This window comes from Lacerta agilis, chromosome 2, assembly GCF_009819535.1.
Source record: "Lacerta agilis isolate rLacAgi1 chromosome 2, rLacAgi1.pri, whole genome shotgun sequence".
NCBI lineage: Eukaryota > Metazoa > Chordata > Lepidosauria > Squamata > Lacertidae > Lacerta > Lacerta agilis.
Genome location: NC_046313.1, coordinates 25,265,437 through 25,288,195, shown reverse-complemented (window position 1 = coordinate 25,288,195; position 22,759 = coordinate 25,265,437). Strand labels below are relative to the sequence as shown.

The 22,759-nt window shown below is 46.9% G+C and overlaps 1 protein-coding gene across 2 annotated transcripts; it reads left to right on the top strand.

The window, feature by feature from the left end:
• Positions 1–203: 203 nt before the first annotated feature.
• GPRC5C (G protein-coupled receptor class C group 5 member C) lies at positions 204–21,067 on the top strand. 2 transcript variants are annotated; one of them, XM_033138963.1, is made up of 5 exons: positions 206–646; positions 10,994–12,059; positions 16,502–16,596; positions 17,762–17,908; positions 19,162–21,067. In XM_033138963.1, exons 2-5 carry the CDS (start codon positions 11,018–11,020, stop codon positions 19,192–19,194), a joined length of 1,317 nt encoding a protein of 438 aa, XP_032994854.1. In that variant the 5' UTR covers positions 206–646; positions 10,994–11,017; the 3' UTR covers positions 19,195–21,067. The 2 variants fall into 2 exon arrangements, with proteins under 2 accessions (XP_032994855.1, XP_032994854.1); XM_033138964.1 differs by lacking the exon at positions 19,162–21,067 and having other exon boundaries at positions 204–646; positions 16,502–16,600; positions 17,762–17,854.
• Positions 21,068–22,759: the final 1,692 nt, after the last annotated feature.

Sequence of the window (22,759 nt, the reverse complement as noted above, 5' to 3'; positions counted from 1 at the left end):
GCTGTTACACGCAGCTTCGAAACAAACGCGCACACACGAAAGATTTAAGCTTCACCAGTCATGCGGGATTTGTCGTACCTGAGCGCCTGAATACAATGAAGAAAGAGGGAAGAGGCGTGGAGGAGAAAAAGGGGGAGTGTCGGCCACAAAACCAGGTCTGGAATCGCAGCGCCAGAGAACCGACTCGAGGATGAGCCGGCGGAGGAGGAGGAGGCGGGCGCGGCGGCACTTTCGCTCCGGCGCGTCTACTCGAGACACAAAGATTTCGGGGCCGGTGGGCGGGGAAGGTGATTGATTAGCCTGCAATCTGGTTGCACAGGGCTGGGCGAAGGCCCGATAAAGAGCCTTGAATGGGGCTGATGTCACCGTGATGTCAAGCTGGTAGCTTCCCGGAGCCGAAAGCGAGGGAGCGCCGAGCGAGGGAAGAAGAAAGAGCCTCTCCGCGCCCACCCGCGCCCAGCGCGGCTGCTCTTGCCACGGCACGCCCCCTGCGCCGCCTGCCTGCCTACCTCCCAGAGCCTCAACTTTCGGATCCGGATTGTGAAAGGCACCAGGTGGTGGTGGCCGGACCGTAACCACCTCGGAGTCCCGGGCGCCCGGCTTGGCGCCGCTTGGCTTTGTCCTCCGCGGTGGTGGGGAGAGGCAGGTAAGAGCGCCCGGGCTCTTTTCTCTCGCTCTGGGGACGCGTGGGGTGCGGATCTTTTGTGGAAGTCGCCCACTGGAGAGTTGATCTATCTCCCTCACACTCCCCCGCACGGGTCTCTAAAAGTTTGGAGCCTCCCCCCCCCCCTTGCTGACCCAGTTGACTCCAGAATATTTGTGTGCGTCAAAGGTGTTCCCCCTTCCTTGGCTGAATGGAAGGGAGGGAGCAAATCTTAACAACAACACCCCCTGTTCTCAATCTCCCCTCTTCTCTAGCTTGTGCGTTGGGGGAAACTCCTAGGTTAACCCTTTAAACTATATACGTTAGAAATAGCTTACGCAGCTGTAGTGTTTGAATTTGATACAGATGCTTCCCCCAAAGAATAATACTGCCGCCATGGTTTGCATTTGAGTTTTGATTCTCAGATTTAGGCATTTCTTTTTTTAAAAAATCTATTTGCTACTGGGTGGGGGAGGTTTGAAGCTTCGAAAAATGGAGATGAGGAAAGCCTGTTTAAACAAGAGAGGAAATAGCCCCCCTCCCCCCCCAAAAAGGTTAATGTCAGCAAGGCAACAAGTCAAAGGGTTTTGAGAATCTGGGCTGGCAAAATGTGAATTGGCCTCTGTTTAACCACTGGTGTGGTAGTTCTGTTTATACACAGAAACACACAGGACAAAAGGTTTGTAAAATGCAATCGGCGCGTGCTAGGTTGTGTCTTAACCCTCCAATAGGATCTAGGGGAAACTAAACTATAGCGGGTTGTGAGTTATAGTGGAGGGTGGGGTAGTAAGGAAATCGGCCCCCAGAAGACCAGGAATCAAATCTCTGCTCAGTCTCAAAGCTTGCTAGTGGGAACTTGGGGTTATTGGGAGGATAATGTGGAATAAATTCACGTGCGCCACCCCAAGTGCCCTGGAGGAAGGGCATGATGCCAATGTGACAGCAGATAAATGTTGTTTCTCTCATATGTTGCCCTGGTAATGTGGGAATGGGAGTGGTGTGGGTTGGCTTCGGAAACCAGGTGAGCTCCGTTTGGGAAAAGGAAAGGAGTCCTACGATACTAAAGGGACAGTACTAAGATGCAGATTTTGGGCCTGGGATAGTGAGTTGTAAAGCAGAAAGACAGAACTTCGTAGCTTCTGTCTGGTCCTGTTTAAGTGGATTTGGAGTTTTGGACTCCAGGCCCAGGGGTCACCTAATTTTCCAAGCACTGGAGTACCGGTATGTGAAAAGGCCTTGCCAAGCTTCCAACTCGGAACTAATTTAAAAGAACAACAACCCCAACACCAAAGTTATACTTCCCAATGGATGACACCACAGAGTGGTAGGGGTTGCCAACCTTTGCGGGCTAGTGGGCACTTTTGCAAACCGAAAAAACAATTGTGAGTGTCTCACGCGTTCACTTGGCTAGGATAGAATGCCTCTCCCAAGCCTAATTTCAGCAGCGGGGAGAGGCAGGGACCCTGAGGCTGCCACAGAAGGTCTGTAGATTCATGTGTGCCCACTAGGCCACATTGCCAACCCCCACTTTCAGGCAGGTGACAGGCCGTCCCATCTGTGAGAGCATAGCTCTGCGATTTGGAGTGGAATATGAACCTTTCCACTCCCACTGCTGCCCCACGCTTGCTGATTTTGCTATACTGTATGACCTTCAGTAACTCCCCATTTTTTCTTGCCTGCAATACGAAAAAGCCAATCCTAGGTGCACCGACTGGGGAATGGGGCCCACTGGATTCAGCGGTGCTTACTCCCAGTGGTTACCCTCTCCCATGAAGTCCTTGGGGGATTCTGAACCCCGGTGAGAAGGGTGAGATCCAATAGGATATGCTACACCAACTCCTGACTTTCTAAACCATTCCTCTCTCTTGCTCTCCAAAATAGATACCGTAGTCTCTCCTTGCTTCCTTCTCCCTTGCCTTTTCTCCTGCCCTCTGCCCACACCAGGCTCTTAGCTGGAACCAGCCTCTTGAGACAGATCCGGTAACAGCTTCCAGCTACCTTGATAAATGTGGCTTGCTTCCTGGAGAAGGAGTGAATCATACGGGGACGGGACAGCCTGGGCCTCTGAAGTTAAACTAGGTGGGGGGGGGGTGGACATGGCAAGTTGCGTGGATTGTTTTGTTTTGCTCTGACAAAGAGGTGCCCACGATGGCACTGGGGGTTTTGCTCTTTGGGAATGGGAAGCACAACAGTCCCGATGCTGTGTTATGCAAGATCCTTATTTAGTGCAGTGAAAGAGATCACCCACCCAAGCCTCTGTTGTGCAAGAAGGGACATGAGTGGAGAAGTTTAAAAGACCCTGAAGTGTTTAACAAAAGTGGTTGGCTTGCTCTGTGCTCCTGAGGTGGCATGGAAACAAACAGAAACGTCAGCACTCTTCTTCTTCTTCTTCTTCTTCTTCTTCTTCTTCTTCTTCTTCTTCTTCTTCTTCTTCTGCGATCACTTGTAGCCGAGTAAGACTGTCTTTCATAAACACGGTTTTAACAGTCCATAAGTGACTGTGGAGGCCAGTTCTGGATCCACACACCCTTCCACAGTGGGGACCTAGGTTTGTGGGCAGGAGTTGATCATGGTGAGGGTTTGCCAAGCATGCCTTCCTCTTAGCACAGTTCTCCCTTTCGTCCTGAGTTTGAGCATCTTCAAAGCCCATGACACTTTTGGTAAAGGCTGTTCTCCAATTGGAGCGCTCGCAGGCCACTGTCTCCCAGTTGTCTGTGTTTCTACTACATTTTTTTAAGATTTGCTTTGAGAGAGTCTTTAAACCTCTTTTGTTGACCCCCAGCTTTACGCTTTCCATTTTTAAGTTTGGAATAGAGTAGTTGCTTTGGAAGATGAAAATCAGGCATCCACGGCTGTGTCAGCACTGTGGTTTCACATTGGCACGTGATTGGCCAGTGTGGTGTAGTGGTTAAGAGTGGTAGACTCGTAATCTGGGGAACCGGGTTTGCGTCTCCTCCTCCACATGCAGCTGCTGCGTGACCTTGGGCTAGTCACACTTCTCTGAAGTCTCTCAGCCCCACTTACCTCACAGAGTGTTTGTTGTGGGGGAGGAAGGGAAAGGAGAATGTTAGCTGCTTTGAGACTCCTTTGGGTAGTGAAAAGTGGGATATCAAATCCAAACTCCTCCTCCTCCTCCTCCTCCTCCTCCTCCTCCTCTTCTTCTTCTTCTTTTTCCTATCCCCTTGAGCAGTGTCTCTACATGGTTGTTGTTGTTGTTGTTGTTGTTGCAACATGTTATTTCTTGGTTGTGCCTGAAAAATGTTGATAGCGTGTGAAGCTGCTGTTACTAAAAATCAGACCATTTGCCTATCTAGCTCAGTACGTTGTTTTTTTCCTGTTTGGCACCGGCTCTCGTGCAAAGGGTGTTTCCTGTTCCTCCTTCCCGAGATCCTTTTCACTGGAGATGCCAGGGATTGAACCTGGGACCTTCTGCGTGGTCACCCTTGAAGCCACCCCTAGGCAGCGACGACCCGTTTTAAGCAAACCAAATCGGATCTCAAGACGTCGCTGCTGCCACTATAAGGAAGTGCCCAGTTTCAACGTGGTGTAAGCACCGTTTTCTTGCCAGTTTGGGATTTGAACTGTAGGGAAAGCGAGGATGAAAGTCAAGCCACTTAAATGACCATATAGTTCAGGGGTAGGGAGTTCTGGTGAGCCAGAAGGGATGTTAACAGAACAACCGCCAACCCCACGTTGCTCTTCTCCATAATAACTCCCACTGGGGCGCCTACACCAGGAGCTTGCATGGGTTAATGTTGGTCAAATACTGTTCATGAGCAAGCGTGGGAGCAGGGCAAAATGTTCGATGGTGGTGGCAGCAGCAGCTAGGCAAGTCCTCACTAAATGATGGTTTCTTCCATCCTGGCACTCAAGGCGCAATGCATGCAGCCTCCCACGCACACACCTTCCAAACGCATGCATGCGCTCAGACCAGGCTTTGGGACACAGTCTCTTCTTCCTCTTAGGTGCGCAGGGAAACAGCATGTGCCGTAGATGTTCCGTAGAGATCCAGGTGCTTAGGGAAGCAGTTTCAGCGAGGAAACCCTGAGGCAAGGAGTGGTGGTGAGAAACTCAGAACTATAATTGCCGCATTCGTTCAGCAAGATAACGAACAACCCCCCCCCTGCCTTTTGCGAGATGCAGACTTGCAGAGCAGAATACTGCCGTAATGCTTCGAGTACGCAGAGCAGGCGGCTGGGATTTGACAGTGCCCAACCGTCTGGACTGAGTGACTACTGGGCATGCATGCCGTGGCTGCAGGGGAAAAAAAATAACAGCAGGAATACCTGCACATTTTCATTGAAATTTCCAGGCTGTAACAGCAAGCTGGTGGTGTGTACCTCGGTTTCCATATGCAGACTGCAGCTTTCTACGCATGCTTAGAAGAACTTAGAAAAATGTGCTTTTATTTGTTGCATTAATATTCCGACTTTCCCCCCACAACGAGCTCGAGGCAGCATGCATAGTATTCCTGCCCCTTCTGCTGCATCCTCCCAAGAACCCTGTGAGGTAGGGTAGGCTGAGAGAGAGTGACTGACCCAAGGCCCACCCTGTGAGATTCATAGCTGGGGGTGTGTGGATTTGAGCCTCCCCAGTCGTAAGAGGTAGCACCGCACACAAGTGTTTCTTAAGCTCATCATCATCCATCCTGACTATCGCATGGATAGCCTGTAAGCTATAGGGGACTTTGTGGCTCTGCTGAAAGGAGTGGGTTTTTTTTTTTTTTTAAACCACCTCTAGAGGTGTGAGATGCAATCAACCTGCCTGTCTCCTGAAATGATTGGCAGAGTAGAATTAAAGCCTCACCACAAATCAGTGGCTTCCAGAGTGAAGTGGAGCTATTGTTCTGTCTACAAAGTTATGCGCTAGGCAGGAAACAATGGATCCCATAGCCACACAGCGATCATCCACAATTCTGGAACGCGGTGTCGTCCCCCCCCCCAATGCAAACAATGAAATAAATGGGCTATATAGAATGGTGCATTTGAAAATAACATATACGTATGTGATACCTGATCTTTAATGGGGCGGGTTTGTTGTTTTCCTGTCAACCCCCCCCCCCAAAAAAGTTTGCAATTTATTTTCAAAGAAAGCGAATGCGTTCACACAAATGCATTGCAAGTTTTGTGGCTTAATGATTAAGCAGTCTAACTGTGCGATTATTGAGATGGAAACCACCTTAACTAAAACAAAGCCCTGTCCAGCTGCTAGGGCAGGGAAGAAGTTTATTTGGAGTAGATGTGCTGAAATGAGAGGCGTGGATTGTGGCGAACGGAACCACCAGCAAACTTCTGCTAGTGAGTTAGCCTCTCAAGCTAGTCTTGCACCTCCAGACAAGAGGGAATTCTTGAATTTCTCTCTGTCCACAGATAAGCCACCAGACAAAACTCTTTTAACACTAGTGGGATGATAAATAATCTTTTAAGCAGCAAGTCTAATATTCCACACCATAAAAACTATCCAAGTTTGGCGACTAGAAAATGCTGAATTATGCAGTGCTGATTTATGTAAGCTGGGGAGGAAATCACATAAGTGCTCTGGTTTTCATAGAATTGCAGACTTGCAGAGCTGAGAAAATATTCTGTGTGTCTAGCCCTCCCAGATCAATGGTCTCCTCTGAAACAAGAACATTCATGCCCCAAACCCCTAGGTGTTCAGCTCAGATAAGAGTTGTCCTAACGCTTTCCATTTTATTAGGAACACTGCCAGAAAAAGATGGTTGCACCCCTTTTGCAGGCAGAAATCAATCAGGTTTGCCGTCCCTTGGCATGGAGATGCAGTGATGGAAATATGTGTGGCTGTTTCATTTTTGCCTGTCCTGTAGTGGTTTAAAGGTACAGGAGCTCTGCTTGGACATACCGGTGGTAGTAGTAGCCAGCATGGTGTCTTCTAGATTTTGTGAACTACAATTCCCATTATCCCTAACCATTGGCCCTGCTGATTGAGGGGATGATGGGATTTGGAGTCTACAACACGGAGGGCACAGCTCTAGCTATTTCTGAACATCAGTTGAGCCATGGGCATTACATAGACGATGTCCTGTTGCTCCATCATTGTTCCGAGCATTCCTACCTCTTTCTGATTTTTTGAGCTGTATCCATATGTTTTCTGAGCCATCGATAGAACTGCAGTCGTAAAAAATTACTTTCTCAGGATTTCATCCAGAGCTCCAGGTTAATAATATATTACATGGAGCCAATTAAAGCCACATAGGTGACGATCTATACAGTGCAAGTTGGTTCTTAGGGCCGATCAGGATATAGGTTGTTTACTATGATGATTAGTTTTATATATTGCTGCCTGCTATGAAAAGTCCCAAAGTGATTCGCAACCAGAATAAAAATATAAAAATAAAAACAAGCCTATTAGAGGCATAATCAGAATACAAGTAGGTTGTTTCTAGGTAAAGGTAAAGGGACCCCTGACCATTAGGTCCAGTCGCAGATGACTCTGGGGTTGCGGCGCTCATCTCACATTACTGGCCGAGGGAGCCGGTGTACAGCTTCCGGGTCATGTGGCCAGCATGACAAAGCCGCTTCTGGCGAACCAGAGCAGTGCACGGAAACACCATTTACCTTGCCGCCGGAGCGGTATCAATTTACCGGTATCTACTTGCACTTCGACGTGCTTTCGAACTGCTAGGTGGGCAGGAGCTGGGACTGAGCAACGGGAGCTCACCCTGTCGTGGGGATTCGAACTGCCAACCTTCTGATCGGCAAGCCCTAGGCTCTGTGGTTTAACACACAACACCACCCACGTCCTGCTAGTTTCTGGAGCTGCCCAAATGCCCCGGGGGGGGGGTGGGGGACACCTTTGCTTGGTGCTGAAACTATGACAAGACAGGCCTTATTCTTACCCAAGCCAGCAAAACAGGTCCCTGAACAGTCCCTGCTAAAAGCTGTCTGATGCATTTAGTTCCTTTGAACATTGCATCATTCGGTCTCAAACTTTATAATAGTTATAAGTTCAGAGAAGAAACTGAAATGATAAGAGACCTTCCTGCTTCTTTGCACTTTACCTTGAGACGGGAAAACGTGCTTTTGCAAAGCAGAGAACGTGCAGCATTCACGCTAATGTATGGACTGTTAACTAGCCTCGTGCCTGTACTCCTAAAGGTAACCCAAACTGAATGGGCCCCAGCGTCCTCAGCTAGTACAAGAAGCGGCTGTCTGAGTAGGAGAGAGAAAGCTGGAGCAGCGCTAGCTCTCACATGCTGTAGCATAAAACCCCAATCCCCAGAAGCTGGGGCTACCCCATGATCCAAGCCCCACAACAAGCGGATTTGGAAGGCATGTGAGAGAGTTCTCTTCTTTCGGAAGTCATCTGGAATCCTCTAAGCCTGGGAACCAAGAAGTGTTGAGTGGCAGCCAAGGGGAGGCCAACAGTTTGCCGGGCCGATTCTTTCTCAGGGGGATCATAGCTGGTCTGGGAATATGCTTTGCAGTGGGGCAGCTAATTATTTTATTTTTTCCCCTCCTTATTTTGTTTCCCCCCCTCCTTTTATGCTGCAGTTACAGCTGTTTTTAGAAATGACATCCGAGGTGAGGATGTGTTCTTCCTCCCCTGCCCCAGTGATTTCTTAAAAAAAAAATTAATAAATCTAAAAGTCCACCTCTGTTTCATTGAAGTCTAATCCCTCAAAAGCCAGCCACTCTGCCCCTTTGGGTGGGATTCAGCCATTTTTCATTGGCCTGCCGGACCTAGCTTCTCTCTGGCCCCTCTCCTCTCCAGCCTTCAGCAGTTTGCCAATATGGAGGAGGAGGACAAGGGAGCAAGACTCCTCCCTTGCTTAGGCAAATCTTTATTTTATATTTATTTTGTGAACACTTTGAGGTCTTTTTTGTTGTTGCTGCTGCAAGAGAAATCAAGGTATAGACGTTGGGAATGGAATTGCTAACTTAACTGTTAGCCTGCCTCCAGGGAGGTCAGGGTTGAGAGTACATGGGGCAGGATGTCTCCTCTGAAATCATCCCAACAGGATGCTGAAGGGAGCTGCCTCTAGGTCAGGCATAGGCAACCTTCGGCCCTCCAGATGTTTTGGACTACAATTCCCACCATCCCTGACCACTGGTCCTGTTAGCTAGGGATCATGGGAGTTGTAGGCCAAAACATCTGGAGGGCCAAAGGCTGCCTATGCCTGCTCTAGGTAAAGCCTGAGATGGCTGGCTGCTGGTGGTTTGGTGGCGCGGTGAGTTAGCGTATTTTTGCCTCTAAGCTTGGAGTGAGGAATAAGTCTCAAGAGGGTAGGGTTCAATGGATTGCCGCTCACCACTCTGGTAGTCTAAGAAGAAGAAGAAGAAGAAGAAGAAGAAGAAGAGTTTGGATTTGATATCCCTCTTTATCACTACCCGAAGGAGTCTCAAAGCGGCTAACATTCTCCTTTCCCTTCCTCCCCCACAACAAACACTCTGTGAGGTGAGTGGGGCTGAGAGACTTCAAAGAAGTGTGACTAGCCCAAGGTCAACCAGCAGCTGCATGGGGAGGAGCGGAGACGCGAACCCGGTTCACCAGATTACAAGTCTACCACTCTTAACCACTACACCACACTGGCTCCCTTTGTGATAGGATGGGATAAGAACCTTAGGGGCTGCATTATGCCAAGCCAGGGCAGTGGCCTGTCTAAGCCCCGTACTTTACCCAGATTGGCAGTGGCTCTCCCCCTTTCTCAAGGGCAGGCTATATATTATGTGGAGTGCTCCTTGCTCCCAGTGCTTGAAATAAGCCAGGTGCCAGGCTCATTTTTCACGTGGCTATCAGGCACTTGTGACCAAGTGAAGCTGCCTGGGCGCCAGGATGGTGCCTGACATCCACCATCTGGAGGTGTACGCCTGGGGATCCTTGGATCTTGACTGTTTTCACACACTCATGCTCCGTCCTGTAGGAATAGGCCAGTATATATGTGGACTGTCCCTGGATCAAGTGACTTTTCTTCTTTAAGTTCTCAAAGTTCTCACCCTTGCTCGAGGTTGTCATCTGAACCAGCCAGATGTTTAACAGAGAATCAATCGCAGTTAGTCCATCACTTGAAAAACAAGACTTTGGAGCTGTCTGGTCCCAAAATAACCATTTTGTTTTGGCGACTGTAATATTGGTTTAAGGAGCCATTTGGCACCTAGCTTATATATCTTGAGTTTCCAACACGGCTCGCTCCCTATCCGAAACTAAAGCTATTAGCCCTTCAGGAGTGGGGAGGCTCGAACATTTCCCCCGCCAACAGGGCTATAACAGCAACTTGAGGGGAAATGATCAGATCTGGAAGAGAACACTGGCAGAGGGAAGGGTTTAAACACTCACTGCCTGCCCCCAATCCATGCTCCGCTGCTCCCATTTGGAGTCTCCCCCCCCCCAAAGTACAGATTAAAATGGCAGAAGATCTAATCTCGAAACTCCTGCATAATGTGTTGTTTGGCCCTGAGGCACAGGCCTGCCTCAGTGTGGAGGAAGGGAATGGAGGAAGCTTTGCTCTCCCATACTAGTACTTGGGGCCATCCGAGGAAGCTGAACGTTTGGAGATTGAAGGCAGGCATGGTGCAGATTTAATAGAACACACTTCTGCAAGATTTAATAGAACACACTTCTGCAAGATGTGCTAGTGGTCACCCAAGTTTGGCGGCTTTAATCATTTTTCTGACAAGCGACTTAATATTAAAACCAATTAAAAACAATACAAGCAAAATAACAGCAACAGTTCAAATAAAAAACCAAAATCAAAGACCAGAACAAATAGGCAGGGATACAAGTCCTGTCCACAGCTGTCAACTTTTCCTTTTTTTGCGGGAAATTCCCTTATTCCAGCGCCGTTTCCCATTGCAAATAAAGGGAAAGTTGGCAGCTATGGCCGTTTCCCAATGCAAGAAAAAGGAAGGTTGACAGCTCTGGTCCTGTCCCTCTGAAAGAGGCCAAAATATACTTCAAATTAATGGTGAAAAGCCCTTAGGTGGGGTGGGGGGTAGACTTTGCTTGTATATATGTAACCTGCTATATATATATATATATATATATATATATATATATATATATATGGATGATGGGAGTTGTAGTCCAAAAACACCTGGAGACTGAAGTTTGGGAAACGCTGGTATAGACCAGGCATGGCCAAACTTGGCCCTCCAGATGTTTTGGGACTACAATTCCCATCATCTCTGACCACTGGTCCTGTTAGCTAGGGATGATGGGAATTGCAGTCCCAAAACATCTGGCGGGCCAAGTTTGGCCATGCCTGGTATAGACCATTACTGGTTCTGTTATATAACCAAGCACCACCATCGATACTACAAAATTGCCCAGTTCTGATAACAATACACTTTCTTTTGGATACGCTCACCTTGTCTTTTCCCTCCCGTTTTTCAGTTCTTTCCTAAAGTGCCAAAGAATATGTGCCATCGCTCCAAAACGATGGGTGTACCCAAGGCGCTGCTGCCATACCTTTGGCTCCTGGGACTTACCACCAAAGTATGCTTGGCGGAAGCGACTCCATCGCCGCCGGCAGGGTGCGGCAAGGACTTGCAATCCATCTATTACAACCTGTGCGACCTGTCGTCAGCCTGGGGCGTCGTGCTGGAGGCGGTAGCCGCCTTCGGTGTTGTGACCACCTTTGTCCTCACCGTTGTCCTTGTGGCCAGCGTTCCGTTTGTCCAGGACTACCGGAAGAAAAGCTTGATAGGGACGCAAGCCTTCCTGTTGTTTGGCACCTTTGGGCTTTTCTGCTTGACTTTTGCCTTCATCGTAAAGCAAGATTTTTCGACGTGCGCCTCGCGGCGCTTCCTCTTCGGAGTCCTCTTCGCCGTGTGCTTTTCTTGCCTGGCGGCGCATTCCCTCAGCCTCAATTTCCTCGCCCGGCGGAACCACGGGCCCCGGGGTTGGGTCACCTTTGGCATGGCCCTGCTCCTCGTCTTGGTGGAGGTCATTATCAACACCGAGTGGCTCATCATCACTGTGGTGAGGAGCAACGATTCGCCCAAGGACCCCTGCCGGGTGAAGAATGAAGACTTTGTCATGGCCCTGATCTACGTCATGTTCCTGCAAGTGCTTGCCTTCGTTGCCTCGTGGCCCGTCTTGTGTGGACGTTACAAGCACTGGAGGAAGCACGCCGTCTTTCTCCTCCTCACCACCTCCCTCTCTATGGCCATCTGGGTCGTGTGGATTGTGATGTACATTTACGGCAACCAGCAGGAAGGAGGCCAAGCCTGGGACGACCCCACGTTGGCCATTGCTCTCGTCTCCAATGCCTGCGTCTTTATTTTCTTCTACGTCATCCCGGAGATTTCCCAAGTGATCCGGCCGGGACCGGAGCAAATCTACGAGGAAGATGTCTACCCCACCCGGGGAGTGGGATATGAAACCATCCTCAAGGAACAGAAATCCCAGAGCATGTTTGTGGAGAACAAGGCCTTCTCAATGGATGAACCTTCTTCAGGTAGGCCTCAGCATACAGGTTGTGGAGAGGCATTTGGCAATGGGCATGGGGTTGGTTTGCAGAAACTTCTATAGGCATGAATACCACAAAGCTTATTTTAAAATACTGACGTATCTTGGTTTTCGAACAGCTTAGTTCCTGAACGTTTTGGCTCCCGAACGTTGCAAACCTGGAAGTGACTGTTCCGGTTTGTGAACTATTTTTGGAACCCGAACGTCCGACGGGGCTTCCACGGCTTCTGATTGGCTGCGGGAGCTTCCTGCAGCCAATTAGAAGCTGTAATTTGGTTTTTGAACGTTTTGGAAGTCGAATGGACTTCCGGAACGGATTCTGTTCAACTTCCAAGGTACGACTGTATTGCTTTAAAAAATGCTTGGGTTTGCCTTGCCTTTAGAGTACAATACAGTGCAAGTGGGCAGTGCCGCAAGCAGGCATCTTTGGCATACCTGGAGAAGAGCAGAAGGAACCAGGGCCAGACTTGTGGTGCAGAGTCAGCCTTACTTACCCTATTGGTTGCCTGTCTCATTCTGTGTTGCAACATGTTCTCCTGGCTCAATAGACTTGGAAGGAAAAAAACAACACCAAGGCATGCAAGAACTGCATGTGTAAAGTAGTGCTCACAAGAGCACTCATTTGTTCACTTGTGGCAAAAAAACCCCAAACACATTGGCTAGCACCGGCATAGAAAGACCTGACATCTTTTCTGTGCTCCGGTCGAGGAGACATGGCCTTATGGCTGATCCCTGCCCTCGCTTCCCTCTCCTCTCCTCTGATTTAGTAATTCAATTTCCTGACTTTTCCTCTGTTCCGGTCACTTTCACTTTCGTTTAATAAGCCATACAGAATCAAGAGCGGCTAGGTCAAATCACAGCTCAGATCCTGGTTACTTTGCAAAGTATTTAGCTTTGCTAAATCGTTTTGGATTGTGAGACTCGGAAACCCACCTTGCAGAGAAGATGTACGGCTGAAAATTTATAACCTTTTATATGAGACTTTTTATTTATTTATTTAACAAGATTTTGTATACCTCTTGATTGTACATAAAACCTCTAAGCTGTTTCACACAACTTCAAAGAGCGTCATAGGATTGGGCTATAAATATATTGTTTGGCTTAGAACATGACAGTGTGAAATTCATTTATTAAATTTCTATCCCGACTTTCCTTCAAAGGATCCCAGGATGGCATTGGCTTTACTTTCATCATGGGCCAAGTTCAGGTGATGATAATTTGAAATTTAGGGAGAACACCCTAAATCCCGCTTCTTCTGATTTTTCCAAAGCTGGCAGTATGCATCATCTGACACCTGCATATACAAGATTTGTGTCTCTTTCCCCTAAATTTTAGTTTCAGGAGTTTGGAAACTTAAATTAAATGAGAGGAATCCCGTCTTGTAAAAATACATTGCTGGATTCCTTTTCCCTAGTAGTTGCTCAACAGGCCACAATTCCATCTGTGTGACATGATAGACCCAGATGAGTATTTCTGTAATGAAATTGTTTTGATGATTGGATTACCTTGACTTCTCCCTCTCCACTTACTAGATCAGGCTTCCTCAACCTCGACCCTCCAGGTGTTTTTGGCCTACAACTCCCATGATCCCTAGCTAGCAGGACCAGTGGTCAGGGATGCTGGGGGTTGTAGTCTCAAAACATCTGGAGGGCCGAGGTTGAGGAAGCCTATACTGGAGCGTGCCCTATTTTAAAGAATCTACTACTGTGGCACTGACTCTTTGCCAGTGGGTTTAGAAAATGATTCATGCGCACGTGATGCTGTTGCAGCTCATCAAGGATCCCCAAGTGAGCCATTATGAGCTTTCTAAATGAAGTGTGGGATATATGTGCCACAAATAAATGAGAAGCTGCTTTGCCCGGGTCAGAAGGAAGCATTTCCTGCATTGCTCCCTGGGCTGAAAATGTCACTTAAATATACTCTCTAACATCTGTTCTTGGCTGCCAGCCTCCCACCCAAGACTGCACCTTAATCCCAAAGAAAGTGTCTTCCTGAAACCTGTTGCCAGTTTAGCCTCCCCCAGTTTCAAGCAGAGGAAAAAAACCTGTATGTGTCACCGAAGAGCCCAATTTGGAACAAGCTGTTGTCTGTTCTCTCTCCAGGCTTTATAAGAAGCATTACCAAGAAAAGCCCCAACATGCAGAACTACCCTCATCTGCATGATATGCATTGAAGAACTCATAGCATTGTTCTGTGACTCACTTCTTCTACTTCCTGCTGTTTTACACCTATTCACCATGTCTTTGAATTTCATTACATTATCTCTTCAGGGATCCATTTCGCTATGTATTCCTCCTTTGTTTAGAACTTCTGAATATTTCTGCATTGAAAAGAAAAGGAATCTTGCTTTTTCTGTATCTAGCTGAACTTGATTCTCCACATTTCAGACATTGTAGCAACTCCAAAATTGTCCCCCCCCCCATTTTTTAATATAAAATTTATCTTTCAGTCTTTGGGGAAATAGATATATACTACACTGCTGAAGGAAGCCAAAGTTAAGACCTTTCATTTTGTTGCTCTTCTATAGAAGGAGACAGCAAAGCTAAGGGCAGTATGTAAATCTAAACAACAACAACAACAACAACGTTATGATAGGGGCAAAGAACCTGAATTGGCTATGGAAGTCCCATGTATGTTTGATGGCAATAGTAACCAAGATAGTTGCCATTTCACACACAGTCAAAAATCTCAGCCGCTCCACAATTCTTTGCTGGAAAAACCAATAGGCTAAAATATACACACATATGACTACATGGCTGACAGGATTTTATTACAGCACGCTTTGCCTCTTAAACCCTAGAGAGGACTCTCTTATTTAGGGAAGGTCTCCTGAGCACAGTGTGCTCATTAAAACCTACTCTGCCTGTAGTTACCCACAAACAAGGCTTTGTTTTATGGCTGGCTTAAGTCACAGAATGCCCCAGCAGGCTTCTGATGGTTGTTGCACTTGGGAACATTGATTAGTTAGTGCTTCCTGCTTTGCTTCCAACAGCATGGAAGAAATATAGCAATCACTTCTTTGCAAAGCTGTCTGGTGCACAGAGGTGAAGGCTTTTGCAAACGCATAGTGGCATATGAAATGAAGCATTGTATATTACGGAGATGAAATCTTAACAGTTTTGCTCTCGGGGCTAATTTGTACGTCTGACTGAAGTCTCTCTCTCTCTCCCTCTCTCTCTCTCTCTCTCCCCCTCCCCCCTGTGTGTATGTGTGTGCGCGCGCGCACGCACACACACACACGGTGATTCTGTCAAAATGAGTACAAATGCAAAGGTCTCCAGGTGTCTGAAACTCAGCATGGGCAGTGCCTCTCGAACTTCTAGTGAGAGGGAGTTCAATAGAGTTGTGCCCATAACACTGAACTTGCGTTGACATGAGTCATGCTTCTGTCCTGTGGGGGAACCGCTATGATCTCAGTGATCTGCTTCAGATCTTTGCTCAACACTAGATTGTGGAGTATGGGCTTTTCCATGCTTCCATTCGTGCCGCACTTTCTAAGCACAGGTCTTTGTGAATTCCAGGCGTATTTTTTTTTCTTGTCCCGCTGCTTTCCCCAGGGAAGCCCACTGTTTGCCGCTGAATCGGAACAAACATCAATCCATGGAAAACCCGATTGACATTTTATTCTGATTCAGCAGTAAATGGTGAATTTTCCTGGGGAAACTGGTAGGACCAAAAAGAAAAAGAAAAAAAGACCAGCTAGCACCCGTGTCTGGAAGTCACGGACTTGTGCCTATAAAAAGTGGCACAAACAGAAGCATGGATCATAGGATCATAGAGCTGTAGAGTTGGAAGGGACCCCTGAGGATAATAATAATAATAATAATAATAATAATAATAATAATAAATTAATAATTTATTTTTTTCTACCCCACCCATCTGGCTGGGCTTCCCCAGGCTCCCAACATAATATTAAAAACACGATAAAACATCAAGCATTAAAAATTTCCTAAACAGGGCTGCCTTCAGATGTCTTCTAAAAGTCAGATAGTTGTTTATTTCCTTGACATCTGATGGGAGGGCATTCCACAGGGTGGGTGCCACCACCGAGAAGGCCCTCTGCCTGGTTCTCTGTAACCTCATTTCTCGCAGTGAGGGAACCACCAGAAGGCCCTCGGATCAGCTAGCCCAGCCCCCTGCAATGCAAGATGATGCAACTGTCCCATATGGGGATTGAATTTACAATCTTGACATTATGGTCTGAGGGACGGTGGACTGGGCCACGGCTGAAAAAGGTTGCTGACCCCTGCTCTAATCAACCGAGCTACCCGGGGTGAACCACTATTCTGCCTCTTAAATTCGTTATTTGAGCAAAAATCTTCTCTGCTTCTGCTCAGCCTGCGCTGTCTGAAAACCATCTTTGTCGCTGAAGATCTCCCAAGCCTGTGTGCCTTTTAATGTTACTTTTCTTGTGATTTCTCTTCTTTTCAGCCAAAAAACCTGTGTCCCCATACAGCGGATACAACGGGCAGCTGTTGACGAGTGTGTACCAGCCCACAGAGATGGCTCTCATGCACAAGGGGCCTGTAAGTGAGTGTGCAGCTCTGCTGGTGTTTCTTATCTTTCTTGACTATAGCTTAGCTGCCAGAATGTTGGGCTTCTTTTTAACAAAGCAAAACACAATATCCTCTTAAGCAGTTCAGCAGGAGAAGTTGGCACCTGACAGAGAGAGGTGAAACCTCTCATAAATGTCAAATCCAGATATTCTGTGTAGTTATCTCTAGATAAGGGGCCAGGATAAACAGCTTCGCTCTGTGTGTTTGCATTCTTTGGATGTAAACTTAACACTCACAGGTCTTTGAGTGCAGCCCTCTTTCTGGCCTGATGCTGCAGGATATATGGGGTGAAACTGCTTCTGATCTGCGCTTTATTCAGATGGCAAGCCTAGGTCCCTTTGCCTCAGCAACTAGTTTCAAAAAAAATGTTTTCAGAGCATTTTATTTCATGGATAAGTGTTCAGTTATGCGAGTCCTCATTTGGAGTCTGAGAAGGTACAATAAGAATCAGGTTTACCACCTCATTTGCTTCCTGGGAGAAGTAGGCTTGACAGGAACATGTGTTGTTGTTTTTTTAAACCAAAACCAAAGGAGTTTATTTGGCCTGTATCACCCTACAGACATTATATGTATGGTAGGGGAAAGGATTGAGGCTGGGGAAGACAGTTCATCTTACTATTTTGTCACCTGACTTGGTCAAAGAAAGCGTTCACTTTATTATATCTGAGCTTGCAGACACAGCCCTTGGTAGTACCCTTTGCAGGAGCTGGGAAACAAACCTGGAAGTCTTCCAATAACTATAGTTTCCTGTTTCATCCAAACCGGGGGAAACAGTGGTTAGCATTAACAGTTTCAAACAAGCCAGACACAAAACCATGGTTTAAAGTTGTTTTTAATATCCTGTCTTATTCCAGAGTTGTTAATCATTGTTTCCTGCTTCAGACAAAACTGGAAACGATAGTTTATTTGAAGGTCCCATGATTTGTTTGCCAGCTCAGACAAATGTTTTAGTGATTTGAAAATGGAACAGTTCAAGCCTTCTTCATTGAAGGTCAAATATGTATTCCTATAGATGACATGTGCAGAATGTTGGTTGGCTCTCTGTTTCTTGGAACATGCTGCAGCTCCTGGTTGCCTTCCTGACCACACTGCTCAATTCTTACTCTTTTTGTTGTTGTTGTTGTTTTGCTTCCAGTCTGAGGGCCCCTATGACGTCATCCTCCCTCGTGCCACAGCCAACAGCCAAGTGATGGGCAGTGCCAATTCTACACTGCGTGCTGAGGATGCCTACATTTCACAGAATAAGCAGGGAGTGGCACAGAAAGATGGAAAGAGCGGGCAGGTGTGTAGTTGGCTAATGCAGCTGCGACTGGAATTCTGTTCCAGTCCCAACTACAGATATATAGTGAATCCCTATCTTTCTGCCCCTCTGAACTGATCTATACATGGCTTCTAGCCCGGTTTGCCTTGATACAACCTCTGCAGTTCATAATACACCCATGTGACTGCAGCTGAACTGTATGTTGCTGTTTGTTCATATTATGTGGCTTGCAGAGTAATGCACGACTTGTGCAACCACAAAACCTGGAGAAAATACAAGCTGTGGTTTGGTCCTCACTTTGGATTTTGGAATACCCTGCAAATCTCATTTATGTTGATTGCTAATTTTTTAATTATTATTACCAGTGGGTTTTTTTCTGGGGGAACGCAGGGGTACGCATACTCATAAACATTTTGTGGATCTTTGTACTTTTGTCCATTTACTGTATTTATTTTTCCTGATTTTGAACTATAAAATGGTGGTTTTCTTCCCTGTTTCTTTTTTTTTAATTGGGTTTTATAAGCAGGAATAATGTTATCAAATGGTGATTTTCTTGAGTCAAAATGAGAGTACCCCTAAACACTTTTAAAGGAAAAAAGCACTCATTGTTATACAGTACACCACTTTTCAAGCAAACTGCTTCTCAAAGCAGTTTTCAAAAATGTACACACACACACACACACACACAAATTCCTAATAAGGTTTTTAAAAAAGACGTTTTAAACAGCATAAAATACTAGTAAATATATGATGTGGAACTGAGCACCATAACCTAATTGTCTTTGTAGGTGGGAAAGGCAGGGACAGGTTGATAATGAATGCAGATGTTCCTTTAAGTAACCTGGTCCCAAACTGTTCCAACGCTTTAAAGGTCATTTGCAACACTTTAATTTGGTCCCAGAAACACACTGTAAAGAGTGTAACCATTTGAAGTTTCTAAGTGGCTTTTAGAAGCCTGGATGTCGCTAATACATAGGTGGTAACCGAGGCAAGGTCCGTTCTCTCCAGATAGGATTGCGGCTGTTGAACCAACTGAAGCTGTTAAAAAGCACCCTTTGCAAACTCCAACACCTGAACCACGCTCCAGTAAGTGTGGAGTGTGAACTGCAAAGCTGTTCCTTCAGAGGAGTGCAACCCAATCTAGGGCCAGTTGCAAACTTAGAAGGGTTCGTTTCCTGCCCCCACCCCATCTCGGTTGGCTTTAGTTAGCTATACTTAAAAGACCATTCCTGCTGTAAGAAAACTAATGTATTTAATCTCTTCTTTTGCTTCAGGCTTCATCTCCTTACAGCAAGAGCAGGTGGTAGAAGCCAAAGTCTTGATTTCAGAAGGTCCTGTTCCTCGAGGATGCCTTGCAAAACCTGCCTTTGCGAAGGAGCATCTAATGAGGCTAGGCCTCAGTTAGCCATTGAGATTTCATTCTGGCGGTGGAGACAATGCAGTTTCTTCTTGTTACACATAACTCCAAGTGCTCTGCTTGACCTCTGCTATAGAAAATCTGGGTCGCCGTACTGGGATACCCCTGTGGGTTTGTTTGTTTTTTTAAAATTCTGGACAGCAGGACTTCTATTTTGCTTGGAGCCTTCAATCAAGTTCTTCTTAGTGCCACCTCTGCAGTACACTAGCCAGCATTTCGGGACCCTCTTTCCTTTTATTATTATTTTTTTAACATGCCACACCATTCATGGACCACGTTGACTTTGCTGTGAGTGTCTCACATTCTTCTGCAATGCTACCTGTTTTTATGCTGTACAAATCCGCCTTTCCTAATACTGAGAGGATCTTGTCTAGGCCACAACTTGGCCTCCTGGTGGATGATTGAGTTGCCCCTACCTTGCACCCTGTTGCCAAATCCCACAAGGGAGTGCTTCAGAACTGAGAAGGGTGCTGCTGTTTTGATTCCTCTTCAATGGAGGCCGTGTAGATGCTGGTCCTTCCGCGGAGAAAAACTTTGTCAAGTGTAGAAAGAACTGTGGTAACCGCTCTCTCATAGCCCTCCTGCTTTTGGACCAACCCTGGAGTGCAACAGATATCATGCCTGTCCCAGAATCCTGATTGTTCCTGATCTGCTGCCTCTCCACCCCTCAGGGCAACACAAAATGAAGGCGCATAAGGACTTTTTAATGCTTGGTGCTTAACTCTGGGTGCCAAGGTGCATGAGGGGGGTTGCAGTTCTGCCTTATTTTGCAGGCAGCATCTCAGATGTCTGTGACGACTGTGTTTTGGTGGTATTTGTGAGTTCCTGGTGCCACCCATTGAACATACAGGAGGTGCCAACTGATGGGGAAAGCTAAAGGAGACAGATAGGGTACTTCCTAGTTTCCACACAGAGTGAGAGTTGTAGGAGATCCATGACATTTGCTGTTCCCTGTCAGTAGATGCAACATCAGAAGGGTTCCCCTCCCAGTTCTGCCCCCCAGCACAAGCTCATTTGGACCTCTTGAGTGAGATTTGCAAGGTGATAACCTCAGTTACATGGCAGATACGTAAGTTCATCCCCACAGAAAGGAGAGAAGGAGGGGAGATGGAATTATAAAGTGAAGCCAGTGGGCCTACCAGTGCAGGAGAATGGGGTGGGGTGTTCCACGCCCAAAATTGCCGTATTTCCACAGGAGTTTCAAAGGACAAAGCTGTGAAAGTCTTGGGCTGCAGAGCTCCTCACAGAAAAGTAATTTCCTCTCTTTAGTTTTATTCATACTTCACTCCTCATCTGCTGAGAATGGGCCGCACCTACTCTGAATCTCCTGCCTAAAATTCTCTTGGCTTTTGCGCCATGCGCATTATAAAGTGACGCCCCCCTTTTTCTCTTGCACTGTTAGGCAATCTGTCTCCGTTAATAACAACTCTGTAATCCCCTTGCCTTCTCCCTGTATGTATATCTTGCCTTTGACAAAGGTGGGCTTTGACCCATGAGAGCTTTGTGCTGCGGTAAAACAGTTACAGTACAAACCTCATCACATAAAAAAAACCAAGTCCCTCTGAGCTCAGTGGGGCTTACTCCCAGGTAAGCAGTACCAGGATCTCAGCCTTAGTCTTTTAAGGTGCCAGCACTCACATGCTCCCCGCGCACTGCTCTGTGCCAGTTGTGTTGGGCTATGGCCTGACCTTTATCTTGGTATTCTTAGCACCCTGAGGCACCACCACCTTCTATCTCCTCTTCCTTGTTCTCACTTTGGAGAGCGGGAAAGAGGTGCTTTTTTGTCTCTCAGATACAAGCAGGTGAGGTGGACGCTGCTGTTGTGCGGGCCTGGTTGGGAGAAGGGTTTGGAGAAGTGGACATGCAGAAAGCGACACACTCCCGGCAATGCCTTTTTACCTGGCCTCTGCTTTCCGAGAGTGGGTCTACTCAGTGCCTTTTGTAGATGGGGCCTCCCTTTTATCTTAAGCACTCTCTACAATGGCAGGAGAGGGATCATATCCAGCTTTTAGAATCTGCCGCCCTACCACTTTGTGCTCAGAAATATGAATTTATGCTCACTGAAGCCAAGGCTAGTCATGAAGAGCCTCGCACTGAGTCATGATTCCTGGCCAGCCTTACTGAGAATGATGTTCTGCGCCTTGCTGTCATATGTGTGTATTTGGGTGAGTTGTTCTCTATATAGATAATGCGGTGTGATTTTTTTATTTTTATTTTAAATCTGGCTGTGAGTGAATGGCAGGAAGAACTCAGGAGGAGAGCCGTGTGCGACTGCTGTGTTTTAATCCAAGTGTTATTTAAGTGGGGGTCGGGGGGAGGAAGTGTGTCCTTTTTAGGACTGGCTTTTTTTTTTTTAGCCCAGAGTTCTCTGACAAATTAAATCAGTTTTGTTTTTTTCCTAATTTTTGTTGCCGACTTCTTGTTTTCTCATATATTCTTTCGTGAGTTTGGAGAGGAACGGGATGGGGAGGCCAAATAATATGGGCAGGCCTTTGGAGAACCAGCAACAAACAGGGCCTTCCTGACCTTGAGAGTCAGGTGATCAAGAAAAGCCAATCCCACTCAACTTCCTCAAGGTCTGCTATACTCCTACACTTACATTTGTTCTGCATTTTCTACACACAGATCTGGGCTTTCCTGGCCGTGCCCAAGTGGGGTGGGGGTATTGTTTTTAGGCTCTGGCGCTTTCTCCAGGAAAACCCGTGCTTTACCACTGAATCGGATCAACCCATGGAAAACCCAGCTGCTGTTTGCTCCAATTCGGCGGTAAAACATGGGTTTTCCCGGGGAAGGTGCCAGGACAAAGGGGGCAGGGGGATGCTCAGACACAGACCTGGAAAATCCAAACCTCAGCCTAGAAACGTCACAAAACGAAGAGCCCAAAGTGAAAATTGGCCAGCTGTGTGCCATGCAGCTCCCATCTTTCCTTGTTTAATTATAGGCCACGATCCTGATGAGAAGCACAACCCGGGGCCCATGAACACTTCCCCCCCTAAGCCTTGTGTATCTATGTATGAGACTTCTCATTGGGATTGCAGTTGAGGAAGGAAAGATTAGGTCTTCTGAGAACCTGTCACCCCAGCACCTTTGAAATGAAGGAAAGAATCACCAAGTTGTACAGTTTGTACATTAAGTTGTACATTTAGCGTGCCATTCTCCATCACACAGTGGCACACATTCAATATGGGCAAGTGTACCAGATGGAATGACACCACCCCACACTGTTCTGGGGGGGGGGGTTCTGATCCCTCTGAACCAGTTTTGTGGTGGGAGGAAGCCTTGTTGTGCAAGCAGAAGCTCTTGTGCAGGACTTGTGATGACAAAATTCCTTATGTGAACTCTGCTCTATGCATTCAGCATAATATGCAATTTTACCCTCAGCTGTGTCCCCTCCCCCCCTTAGGGTAGGGTTGCCATACATCTGGAAAATCCCAGATATGTCCTCTTTTGGGGGG

Coding starts and splice junctions, on each gene's coding strand:
- GPRC5C (XM_033138963.1), top strand. CDS start 11,018: ATGTGCCATCGCTCCAAAACGATGGGTGTACCCAAGGCGCTGCTGCCA. Junction 12,060..16,501: donor AATGGATGAACCTTCTTCAG/GTAGGCCTCAGC, acceptor TCTTCTTTTCAG/CCAAAAAACCTGTGTCCCCA. Junction 16,597..17,761: donor CTCTCATGCACAAGGGGCCT/GTAAGTGAGTGT, acceptor TTTTGCTTCCAG/TCTGAGGGCCCCTATGACGT.